This window comes from Hypoxylon fragiforme (assembly GCF_022984875.1).
Source record: "Hypoxylon fragiforme strain CBS 206.31 chromosome Unknown GGS25scaffold_5, whole genome shotgun sequence".
In the NCBI taxonomy this organism is placed as follows: domain Eukaryota; kingdom Fungi; phylum Ascomycota; class Sordariomycetes; order Xylariales; family Hypoxylaceae; genus Hypoxylon; species Hypoxylon fragiforme.
The window spans coordinates 3,696,627-3,707,799 of record NW_026054760.1 but is presented as its reverse complement, the minus strand read 5'-3'; the positions used below and the strand labels follow the sequence as shown (position 1 = coordinate 3,707,799).

The window sequence follows — 11,173 nt, the reverse complement described above, 5'->3', positions numbered from 1 at the left end:
TCGGGCGGGATGCCGAACCTACTATAAATGAAGGTATATCGTATGAACACATAACCAAAATTTATAGAAGTTGGTAGTTAATAAGAAACTACACTGCCTGCTTTCTTGTCTTGTCTTGTCTTGCCTTGCAAGAGATCGTGACAGGGACTGTCTTATTTTCTGTGCTGCATCCACACATGGGGTAGATACCTACTAGGTTAGGTACCTCTAGGTCGGTAGGCAATAAGAAATGAGGATGAAGGGAAATCTAATTGTAGGAACTAGCAGGCAAGCAATATATATATATATATATATGCACTTACATGCCTACCTAAGACACCTGGGCACTGTGATAGTAAGTAAGTTATTGACTCGAGCAGTTCAAATGTCGTAGGTTAGGTTAGGATATTAGGTAGGTAACTATTGAGACATATGTATTGTACACACAATGCATTGTTCACACAAAACCAACATAACGTCAGAACCTCGACCCGTCACCCACTTATTACCTAATGACTTCACACTTTTCCACAGTATTCATTTCTCTTGCTCTCTTCCTCTCCTCCTCATAGGACATACATCATAAACTAGTTAAACTAAACTACACCAACAGCAGACAGTAAGTACATGTAGCCAATCCAATCCCATCAGCCTATTACTTGTTGTTGGGGGCAAAAATCCAAGAAAAAGGGATGGATGTTAACTGGCCAAGTACATATAAGATCGACGTCATGTTACTCTCTTTTGCATGGGACTGATGGGTCGTGGCGGGCGGGCGGCATAACCCACACGGTTACCCCGATGATGTGTGTGCTCGGACTCGGGAGCTCGGATGCAGGCCGGTTTCCCGGGGAGGGGGGCTTAACTAGTATGGAAGTGGAAGCCGTTTGAATAAATCATGGATGTTTTATACTATACATTGATTGAATGTGTAGTTATGTACCTAGCTCAGGTGCCTAATTGTAGACACTCTACCTGCATAGTACAGGGCCCCGGATATTATACCAGATACTAGATGAGGCACCACTTATTCAACCAGCATTTTGCCGCTCTCGAGCGCTTTCGGTAAAGCAGCATTAGAGACAAATACCCTCGAGACAAGATCGCTCTGGTGACTCTCTATCATACTCTGGAGCGCCTCCCTCTCCACCACCAACCGGCCGGTTTCCAGGAGGTCCTTGACATCGACGTCTTCGATATCCAATGCTCGTCCGTAGTTAGGTACCTCTTCTAGTGCCCCAAACAAGTTGTCTCGCGTCGTCGTCGTGATGAAGGTGCTGCGCCCGTTGCCCCGCCCCCACTCGTTGGTGTTGAGTACCTGCTTCACCCACTTGGCCTTGAAGCTCTTCTGCAGCTCTTTCTGGAGTTTGCCGACTTGAACCAAGCGCGTGAACTCCTCGGGGAACGGGAGCTCCATGCCATCCTGGCACACGATCAGCTCGCCACGGCGATACCGGTAGCTCAGGGCGGTGCGCCATGCCAAGTCGTACACCTTGCGCGTGATCTTGGTGCCGAAATCGCGGGGCTTGGGACCGAACACTTTACCACCGCCTCGTAGAATGGGCGATTGCTTGGTGCCCACACGGGCACGACCCAAGCCCTTCTGTGGCCGTAACTTCTGATGCGAACCATGAACTTCCCACCGGGTTTTGGTAGAGGCTGTACCCTGTCGCGTGTTGTCTCCTTCATAGATTACGGCTAAATGTAGGATATCTCGTCGCAATGGTAGGTATAGGTGCTTCGAGGACCAGGATTCGAGGCGCTGGGGCTCGAAGGAGGGAAAATCAAAGATAGTTACGGGAACGGACAGTGCTATTTTCTAAATGTTAACGTTGGGGGGCGGCTTGAATTGTAGAGGGCATTGAAAGAAAAATGGATATGTACTTGGCTTATAAGCGGCAGTGGTTACGGAGGTAGTGATCTTGGGTAACGGGGCCTCGGTTGCCATGGACCGTGTGAATGTCGTTGTGGGTATCCGATGCTGAGAATATGTTTATTAATACCATACTCCATACACATAGACACACATGCGCGCATTATAGGTAGAGGACTTCAGCATACCGAGGCTGCTTCTCTGCATGTTTGTGACGAGAGGCTTAGACTTCTTAAAGCCTCATTGAGACCCCTCACTCCTTTACTTGCCATGGCTCTGAAGACCTCTAGGATATTGGAATGGGCTGTATTCGTCAAGTTGCGTTGGTGTGGGTAGTAGTAGTATTAGTGATAGTGATGGGTCTTGTGATGGGTCTTGAATGGCAAAAATGAATTGAAGTTCCGAAAATTCGGAAAATGAAATATTAGTTACTAGATAACTACTTCAATGTTCAAACCTTGAGAGTACAATGCTCATTCATATCGATAAGAGGTAGGGCGGAGAGACATTGACCATTAAGACGTTGCGATTTGACAAACTTTAGTGGGTCACTGTAAGAAGCTTCAAAATTCAAATTCAAAATTCAAATTCAAAATCCAAAAAGAAGAACTTTCGGCTTTTCTGCATAATAATTATTTCGATATTTTATTATTCCGCTTGATCGTATCACGCACACCCCGCCTCTCTTCCCCTCAAGCCATGTCGAGCTGTCAGAGGGTCGCAAGACCCCTTGTGCAGTCTCTTCGACAAGAACGTCTATTGGTACAAACTACAGCGCACTTTTCCCGGTCCTTTTCGAAGAGTGCTTCACGACGAGATGATGGTCCTACCACCACTTCCAAACCTCCACCCCCGCCAACGGAGTCGACTTCGTCAACCAAGACTAAGTCGACAACACCGCCAGCGGCAACAAACACACCAAACGCAGCAAGCCAGTCTGGATCTGCAAAACCCCTCAAAACGATAGAAGGGAGACAAAGATTGCGCATGAAGCTACGATTGCTGGATCGGGAGACTACTACGGCGCATTGGGCCGAGCGAAAGCTGGTTCGCATGGGTACACCCCCCGTTGGTTCGCGACGTCGTCGAGCAGCCATACGTACTTCCGAGAACGTGCCATTCGAGCAGCTGCCATATCAGTGTTTCCAGGAGGCCCGCAAAATCCTACAAGAGGACCGTCAGGAGAAGATCCAGGCCATTGCGAAAGAGTTGACCAAAATCAAGCGATTGGAGGCCACTCCCGCCGACCAAGTTCCTGGTGGCGAGCGCAAGAAGAACCTACGCCTAGCAAGCTTAAGGAAGTATCTCGAGGAGCTAAAGATTCTGGCCGATATCAATGACCCTATGGTCAAGCGGAAGTTTGAGGATGGTCTCGGTAAGTGTCTAGTTTTCACATTTCTCTCATGATTTGCAAAATCTCTCATGTCCATTTTCCAATGGATAGAGAATAGACATCCAAGAGCATATGTGGCTTGAAACTGCCCCTAAATGAATGTTAATCGTTATGGATGTAGGCGATATGGACAAGCCAATTTATCGGTACTATGCCGAGAAGAAATGGCGTGGCATGCCATACCGCATCATTACCCAACGTATCGAGCAACTCAACATCGTTCCTGATGTGCTACCTAAATTCGATCCCATTATGGATGTTCAACTCTACTTCCGACGAACTAAGGTCTCACCTGGCGCCATTATAAATTCTCGCATCTCAGAAGTGCCTCCACGTTTGAGAGTGCAAGTATTCAACGCCGGCGAGCGTCTCGTCTCGATCGTGGTTATGGATTCAGATGTTCCCAACGCCGAGACCGACTCGTTTGATAGGCGATGCCACTATCTTTCGGCAAATGTACCCCTTTCCCCAACCCAGCCATCCCTACCACTAGGCAATGTCAACAAGGAGACCCAGCTCGCCGTACCGTGGCTCCCCGCCTTCTCCCAAAAGGGCGCACCGTACCATCGACTATCCGTCTTCATCTTAGAGCAGAAACCCGGAGAGACCCTAGATATCGAACAACTCCGCCAGCTCTACTCGGCCCGAGACGGGTTCAGTCTCAAGAGCTATCGAGACAAGTTTGGCCTCACGCCCGTCGGCTTCAACATATTCCGAACGATCTGGGACGAGAACACTGCCGCCGTCATGGAGAGGGCCGGCGTGCCGGGTGCCGACATCCAGTTCAAGCACAAGCGCGTCTTCTCGCTCAAGGAAGACAAGAAGCAGAGAGGTTGGGAGGCAAAGAGGCAGAAGCCCAAGTACAGAAGTTTATGGAAGTACAGCAAGAGGATCCATGGAATTGCTCACGGCCGCCACTAGGCGCGTTAACGAAGAGAATACTATTAGTAGTGTATCATATATACATGTACAAAATGAGAAGACGAGTTTGTATATGGACTCGAATTTATATCGTATAACTCGGTGGTGATATGGCTGGCTAATCTGATCATAATCTCAAGTTCACATTATATAGGTACCTAGAAGGTGGCTGCCTACTTACCTACCTAGGTATAGAGGTAGGATGCTATTCCCGTGCGACAAATCTGGCATAGGATTTCAACCTCACTCCGGCCGTCTAGGTAGTTTGGTCATCCAGACCCCACAGTAATGACGATATATCCAAGACCAAAGACGACATGGCATCTGATTCGACCGCAGGACGAACTCTGCATAGCACATCTGCAAACCAACCAAGCTCGGCACTTACAGGGTTGCTAGGTATGACACAGAGAGCTAGTCACCTTTGGCTACTCGATTGCTCAACGACTCGTGAAAACTAAAGACCCGCGCCTGGGCATGGCATGGCATGACCTACAAGCTATTAATGCAAGGCATCTGCATACACAATACACAGGTAGGTTACCTAGTTAATATTGACATGCCGTCCGCCCAAATCTCCCGACCGACCGACCGACCGACCGCGGCCGGCGCAAATTCCCATCGGCGTCCGCATACCATCCAATCCCCTTCGACCTCTCTGCCGCAAACTAGATAGAAGACGGCCGAGAGTCGGAGAAGTCGTGTAGGTATGTATAACCAACCACGTATATATATATACCTACCTACCTACCTACCTACCTACCTACCGAGAAAGGTCTGTTGCGTGCAGATGCTATAGGATGGCGTGATAATACCTAGGGCATGTGGTACCTATGTACCTGCCCAGGTATGTATGGTATTGCTACAACAGTCTCCAAAGCAATGCACCTTGCCATCATGCTGCATTGTCGACAAAGCACAGTAGGTCATGACTTGTACTGGATTCGCTGCTCATGGTTAGCTAGGTACCTAGTTGGTGTTTTTTTCTTTTTTGCCCTGTAGCTTAGAATCAAGAGCTCGCTGAATGCCTACTACTTACCTAATCTTAATGGCTGAATAGTAGGTATTCAACCATCGAGTTCTCGAGATATATCTAGAGATCCAGTGCTTCGTACAAAACTCGATGCCCACGTCCTACCCACTGCACATGCGTACCTACCTAGTAGCAACCTACCTACATATATGGAGTGGGTAGGTAGGTAGGTAGTAGCAAATAGATCTCCGCCATGGCTGCAATCCCTACTGTACCATTGGACACGACATCTTCTTTGGCGTGATCGCGGCATGTGTCACGCAATGCAGTAGGTAGGTGGGTAGCTTAAAACTAATATAAAGACCTCCCTTTACCATGTCAATGTGTACCTTCCTTGGAAAGATGAATTTAGGTAGTAAAAAGGATATTGTAGCTAACGGGACATCGAGGAGTGAACATCCAGCAGCGTACCACCTACCTACACGCATAAATATTAGAGTCATCTCCACGAAATGACGGTCAAGGCTCGACGCGTAGCAGTCATCGGGGCAGGTCCATCAGGCGCCATAGCCACGGACGCACTAGTCAAGGAGCAGGCGTTCGACACGATCCGGGTGTTCGACAGACGAGCCGGAATCGGGGGAACATGGATCTACACGCCGCACCTACCGACCGCTATCCCGTCGCTGCGCGACCTAGTAGCCGGCAACGCCGACGTAGCTGTTTCTGTGCCGCCGCCGCAGCAGCTCCCAACCGTCACGCCGGTATCCGAAGAGATCAACGGGCACCAGCACCGCTTCTCTGACACGGCCTTACATGAGAATCTACACAGCAATATCACGCCCGCGCTAATGAGCTACACGCAAGAGCCCTTTCCACACAAGCTTTCGGCTCGCACACTAGCCGAGTACGGTCCAGGTCCAGAGGCACCCTTCCGACATCACACCGTGATCCGCGAGTGGGTCGAGGGCATATTCACGCGAGGGGGCCACGAAAAGCTCCTTGAGCTGAGTACAACGGTGGAGCGGGCCGAAAAGGTTGGCGGCGAGTGGGTGTTGACGCTGCGCAAGGAAACCCTAGGGAGGAATTACTGGTGGAGGGAGACGTTCGACGCCCTGGTTGTAGCAACAGGCCACTACAATGTCCCTTGGTTCCCCAGTGTACCAGGTCTTCTCGAATATGATGAGAAATTCCCTGGGAAGATACTGCATAGCAAGCATTTTCGCACGGCATCACCATTCAAAGGAAAAGTAAGTGGATATGAGACTGACTGATGGCAACCATTCTAACATATAAAGTCAGCGAGTTGTCGTGGTCGGAGGTTCTATATCAGCGCATGAGGTCGTTCATGAAATTCTCGACGTAGCGCAAACCCCCGTCTATGCCTCCGTACGAGGCGAGCCCATTCCAGCGTTCGGGTGGGAGCCGTTCTTACATCCAGATATCGTAGTCAAGAAAGAAATCGCACGACTAGATCAAGAAACCGGGCGTGTCTTCTTTGCCGATGGTTCATATCTCGACGACGTGGACCACATCGTCTTCGGAACCGGCTATACCTTTAGCGTGCCATTTATCGTCCATGTGCAAGAACGCATTAGGAACGCATATCGTCGTCTTCCAGGGGTGTACCAACATACGTGGGATATCGAGGATCCAACACTGGCCTTCGTGGGAATGGTGCGTGTTTTCCAAGTTGTACCAATACTCCTATCTCTTCCTTCAAGTCTTAGCCCAGTATCTTCTTAGTGGACTAGAGTATTAGAATGCTAATATGACTATAGCTCGGAGGCGGTTTCACCTTCCGTGTCTACGAATGGCAAGCGGTGGCCGTGGCGCGGCATCTCGCCGGTCGGGCCAAGTCGCTACCATCGATCCCGGAACAATTGGAGTGGGAACGTAAACGTGTCGCCGAAAAGGGAGGCGGCAAGGACTACTATTCCATCGCACCTGACTATAAGGCATTTTTCGAGTTCTTGCGGGATATCGCCGGGGAACCGGCCTCGAATACGACAGGTCGAATATTGCCCCCATTTGATGACAAGTGGCTAGAACTGTGGACGGGAATGGTAACCTATAAAATCCAGGGCTTCCAGCGCAAGAGAAAGAGGGCAGAGGAAGCTAGGGGGACTATTAAAGCAAGACTATGACGAGTGGTTTTGGGAGATAATTGTTCATATTGGGTTAGTATTGCGCCAGAGGGTTATTTTGGTGGTTCTGGACCTTCACCTGTGTTGCACCTCCAGCTTTCGGAAAGCGTATGAAATAAGAAGCGAGTACAATATTAATGAGTTTTCCTTGAATGAAAACATCTCTAGACTATTGAAAACAACTCACTTACGAAAACTGCCTTGTAAGCTGTCGGCCCTTGCTCTTAACCAATCCACCATTTGCCATCCTTTACCTGTATCCACGTCAACCACCCACTGGATAAACGATCGATTGCCTCGGTAGTCGTGGTGGTAGATAGCTCCGTTCCCCGTATTTGCCCCTTTCCAGCTAATACGACAACAATCAGTAGTGATATGGTTAAGGCTGCTGCAAATGGTCTCCTCATCCTACGGTGCATAAATATCGAATGTGTTGGAATTCGTCCAATAAATGTGCTTAACGATTCTCTTATTGCCTCCCACCCTGATTTATAGGCAAGCAAGCCAAGAAGCGCCACTATGTAACCAACGACTTGGACGATAGATAGTGGCGTTCCCCATGTTGCTATAGCGATAACTACAAGAACAATGTTCTTCAGAATGCCCGAAAGCACGAGAACTAGACCAGATGTTTTCCCAATCTGTAACGAGTTAGAGGGCGCTCCATAATCCAAACCTACAAAGCTCTTTTTGGATAACATACTAGAAGAACACTCGAAACGTTCAGCATAAACGCCACGATTGCGTTAAGGAGTAGCATCCAGAAGCCGACTTCACCAGCATGTGTCCATTCAACGGAACCCCATCCATAACCAACAGACAGAAGGAAGTTGGCGGCAGCGCAGACAGGGGCGTAGTAATAAAGGCTGACGAGAGGATCCATGTTTAGGCCATCACTCGATATGAGGGACTGTATCATGATGACCCGTAGTGATTCGAAGACGACCCCGCCAACTTGATAGATAAAACCCGGCCATGAAAAGTGTATCTCTCCTGAACTTGCTATCGTTACACCTAAGACGATAAATAAAATGAAGAGGAACTTTTCCCAAGTGGGATACTCAACACCCCAGAGCCAGCCGACTAGAAATGTAACGGCTGGTCCAATCGCCTACCCAATTATTCATAAATTATTAGTTTGATTCGCAAAGAGATTCTTGGAGTCTTTTCTTCCGCTCCCCCCTCACCTTAAGCATCTGTATGAACGGCACACTTAGGTAGAGATAGACCAAAGTGCTAAAAACCATGCTCGCACTATATAGAAGACCGATAGGAACTACAGCCCGCATGTAGAGCCGTAGTGTCATGTTGATCTTATGGCGGCCATCGAGAATGCTCGTAGTTCGAGCTAGGAGTTGAGTGGCAAGAGTAGCAAAGGTCATGTGCCACCATGTTAATATTACGGCTAGACAATAGAGTTAGTTGGGTGATATACGTTGCATATTAATCATAGAATGGAGACTTGCGATAACCTGAGCAGATGTTGTTAGTGACATTGACGATTTGGTAGGTAGCACTATGAGAATAGGAACATACGAAATCCGGCATCATCGATCAACCATTTATTGAATATTATGGTGAGATTAGAAAAGAACATCCAGAGTCTGGACCATGGGGCCTTCCTGAGATTAGTGACTATCATCAAGTTGATATGGGAGCGATGGGAGTGTGTGAACCATACGCTATATAACAGCCAGGATGCACCTCTGGGCTTAAGACTGATTTGTAGTTAGGCATTGCTGATGAGTAGGTACAGTTGTACCAAGGGAGCAAAAAAGAAAAAAGAAGAAGAAGCTATCGTGTAGCTAAGAGGAGGATATGTAGACGATGTCGCCTACGAAGATCAATCAGAGGAGCATGGCCATAGTTGATATGGATGATACAGGTTGTATGGTGTCAGGAACACATGTGCAGAGTCAAATTTATGACTGAGAGTTGTAGCAAACAACCCCATTTTTAAAAACTACCTACTAGGTAATGGCCAAATGACTAAAATATCTAAATAATATAGGAAGCAGCGACATGTCGTCCTTGAGTGACTGCATTTTGAAGTTGGTTCATCCGAACATACCTACCTAGGAAGAGTAACTATGTGTGTAAGCAGGTATGATGTATATATACATATCCACCATTGAAGTTGAGCCTAAAGATACATAACTACATGTATGGATTCTACTATGGAAGACTTGGAAGTAACTACCCAGGTACAAGCAGGTAGAGAGAATGTAGGGATTACCCCAGTATGACGTTATTTGCTGCACCTCAGGCTAGCTACCTGCATAGTATACCGGCGCACCCTACAGTTAGAACTTAGCAGTTGCCGCAGATACGCGTAGTAACAGGCGTTCACGCGTTAATTGGTTAATGCGCCTTAAGCGCAATTACCAACAACATTCACCAATTTATTTCTTAGATACCTACCTATTCACATCACATACCTACAACTTACAACTTTAAGTGGTGATCAACCTACAACATTATTAATTCTATGACATCGATAGAATTAAAAAGGTGATATCGCATCATCATCCTCATCCTCACTATCACTATTCTACCTTATTATCCCGTCTCAAGCGGCTGGATTTCCTATACTTTAACATTTCTTCCCTCACAATTTGTCTACTCAATGCCATATGCTGGCATATTAAAAGCACAAATTACCTTCCCATTCTTACCTTAAACCCGACCAATGACGATAACGAGCCATGCCTAAAGGTTTGGGCGCCTCCCGCTGGGCGACAGCGCCAGATACCATAGATACGTATCGTGTGTCAAAGCCTCGTCACAGGCGCAGGTCTTACCCAACACTTCCCATATCGAGCCCACCGACACCCACTCCTTTGGAAGAACCAATACCTCTAAGGAAGCGCTCTCGTCGACGGCGGCGACGTGCAGCATCTAGAGAAGCTGAAGCTGTCCAATCAGCCAGCTTACCGTCCCAACATTCATCCGAATCAACACCAATTCAAACACTGAAACGCACACCGAATCATCGAGCATCCCCCCAAACTGAGCTTTCGCGATTCCTCAAGATCGTTACGCGTCTCAATTGGAAACTGCCTTTCCTTAAGCAGGGTTACAGCCTAGCCAAAGACACCAATGGCAAGACACAGCAACAAAAGGAGGCATGTGAGATTCAATTCAAATTAGACTTTCATGAATTTTACATGCTTCTGGAGCGAGCTATTGTTCATCTGATGGGTGTGTATGGCATTGCGGTGGACGGACAACAAAGAATGGATGGCCGCCACCGATACCATGCAAACGTACTAGCGACGTTGGAGGATGCCAACAACCCCCTGAGCGGTGTGTTTGGTACACCTGAAGTAAGTGGGCAGCTTGCCACAGCAAAAGAACTTCGAAATCGGTGGAAAGATGCCGACGAATATGATGGCAAGATAAGACCAGTACCTCTCAGCTCATATAACCTCGAGACGATCGTGCAAACGATTCTAGGTGCCATTGATCAAGCCCACGGTCTTGCTAGTGAGTATGTTAGTAAGGGAGGAGAAGAGATGCAAGATGCAGAGGGAGAGGGCGATGCCAGTGGGCGAGAAGACTGGGACTTTATGGTGGATGCGATGGACTGGGAGGCAGTCTGAGTCTGAGTCTGAGTCGGGTATGATACGGCATCGACTGGTTTTTCCTTTTCTCTCTAAGGTTTTATGATTCGGCAGTATTGTTATGGTTTACGATACACCAGGGCGTTGAAGGCTACGGAACTGATACCCGGACATGTAGGATAGGACTGTTCTGCACTTTTCATTTCGCCTCTGTTTGGAGGGTTTGCTAGATTGATACCTACATGGGAACCTAGGTATGCATGCACAACGTACATAGTAATAACTAACTAAATTCATTCATTGAATTCACAAAATTTCACATGC

The 11,173-nt window shown here is 47.9% G+C and overlaps 5 protein-coding genes across 5 annotated transcripts; 3 read left to right on the top strand and 2 right to left on the bottom strand.

The window, feature by feature from the left end:
- Positions 1–389: 389 nt before the first annotated feature.
- On the bottom strand, positions 390–2,308 carry GGS25DRAFT_492947 (ribosomal protein L4). Its single transcript, XM_049261224.1, has 3 exons — positions 2,041–2,308; positions 1,864–1,960; positions 390–1,791 (listed from the first exon to the last, which is right to left on the bottom strand). The coding sequence occupies exons 1-3, from the start codon at positions 2,122–2,124 to the stop codon at positions 1,007–1,009; spliced, it is 966 nt and encodes a 321-aa protein (XP_049117229.1). The 5' UTR covers positions 2,125–2,308; the 3' UTR covers positions 390–1,006.
- Positions 2,309–2,319: 11 nt separating this feature from the next.
- GGS25DRAFT_492945 (PEBP-like protein) lies at positions 2,320–4,383 on the top strand. The gene is made up of 2 exons (XM_049261223.1): positions 2,320–3,227; positions 3,367–4,383. Exons 1-2 carry the CDS (start codon positions 2,552–2,554, stop codon positions 4,164–4,166), a joined length of 1,476 nt encoding a protein of 491 aa, XP_049117228.1. The 5' UTR covers positions 2,320–2,551; the 3' UTR covers positions 4,167–4,383.
- A 1,268-nt stretch (positions 4,384–5,651) lies between these two features.
- GGS25DRAFT_532000 (FAD/NAD(P)-binding domain-containing protein) lies at positions 5,652–7,286 on the top strand (the record flags this gene model as incomplete). The annotated part of the gene is made up of 3 exons (XM_049265552.1): positions 5,652–6,389; positions 6,442–6,816; positions 6,921–7,286. The coding sequence occupies 3 exons, from the start codon at positions 5,652–5,654 to the stop codon at positions 7,284–7,286; spliced, it is 1,479 nt and encodes a 492-aa protein (XP_049117227.1).
- Positions 6,910–8,834, bottom strand: GGS25DRAFT_531998 (TPT-domain-containing protein; the record flags this gene model as incomplete). Its single annotated transcript, XM_049265551.1, has 5 exons — positions 6,910–7,927; positions 7,990–8,397; positions 8,474–8,691; positions 8,749–8,758; positions 8,823–8,834. 5 exons carry the CDS (start codon positions 8,832–8,834, stop codon positions 7,511–7,513), a joined length of 1,065 nt encoding a protein of 354 aa, XP_049117226.1. The 3' UTR covers positions 6,910–7,510.
- An 868-nt stretch (positions 8,835–9,702) lies between these two features.
- GGS25DRAFT_492923 (uncharacterized protein) lies at positions 9,703–11,163 on the top strand. Its single transcript, XM_049261222.1, has one exon. The coding sequence runs from the start codon at positions 9,992–9,994 to the stop codon at positions 10,886–10,888; it is 897 nt and encodes a 298-aa protein (XP_049117225.1). The 5' UTR covers positions 9,703–9,991; the 3' UTR covers positions 10,889–11,163.
- Positions 11,164–11,173: the final 10 nt, after the last annotated feature.

Coding starts and splice junctions, on each gene's coding strand:
- GGS25DRAFT_492947 (XM_049261224.1), bottom strand. CDS start 2,124: ATGGCAAGTAAAGGAGTGAGGGGTCTCAATGAGGCTTTAAGAAGTCTA. Junction 1,961..2,040: donor CATGCAGAGAAGCAGCCTCG/GTATGCTGAAGT, acceptor ACATATTCTCAG/CATCGGATACCCACAACGAC. Junction 1,792..1,863: donor CACTGCCGCTTATAAGCCAA/GTACATATCCAT, acceptor TTTAGAAAATAG/CACTGTCCGTTCCCGTAACT.
- GGS25DRAFT_492945 (XM_049261223.1), top strand. CDS start 2,552: ATGTCGAGCTGTCAGAGGGTCGCAAGACCCCTTGTGCAGTCTCTTCGA. Junction 3,228..3,366: donor GAAGTTTGAGGATGGTCTCG/GTAAGTGTCTAG, acceptor TTATGGATGTAG/GCGATATGGACAAGCCAATT.
- GGS25DRAFT_492923 (XM_049261222.1), top strand. CDS start 9,992: ATGCCTAAAGGTTTGGGCGCCTCCCGCTGGGCGACAGCGCCAGATACC.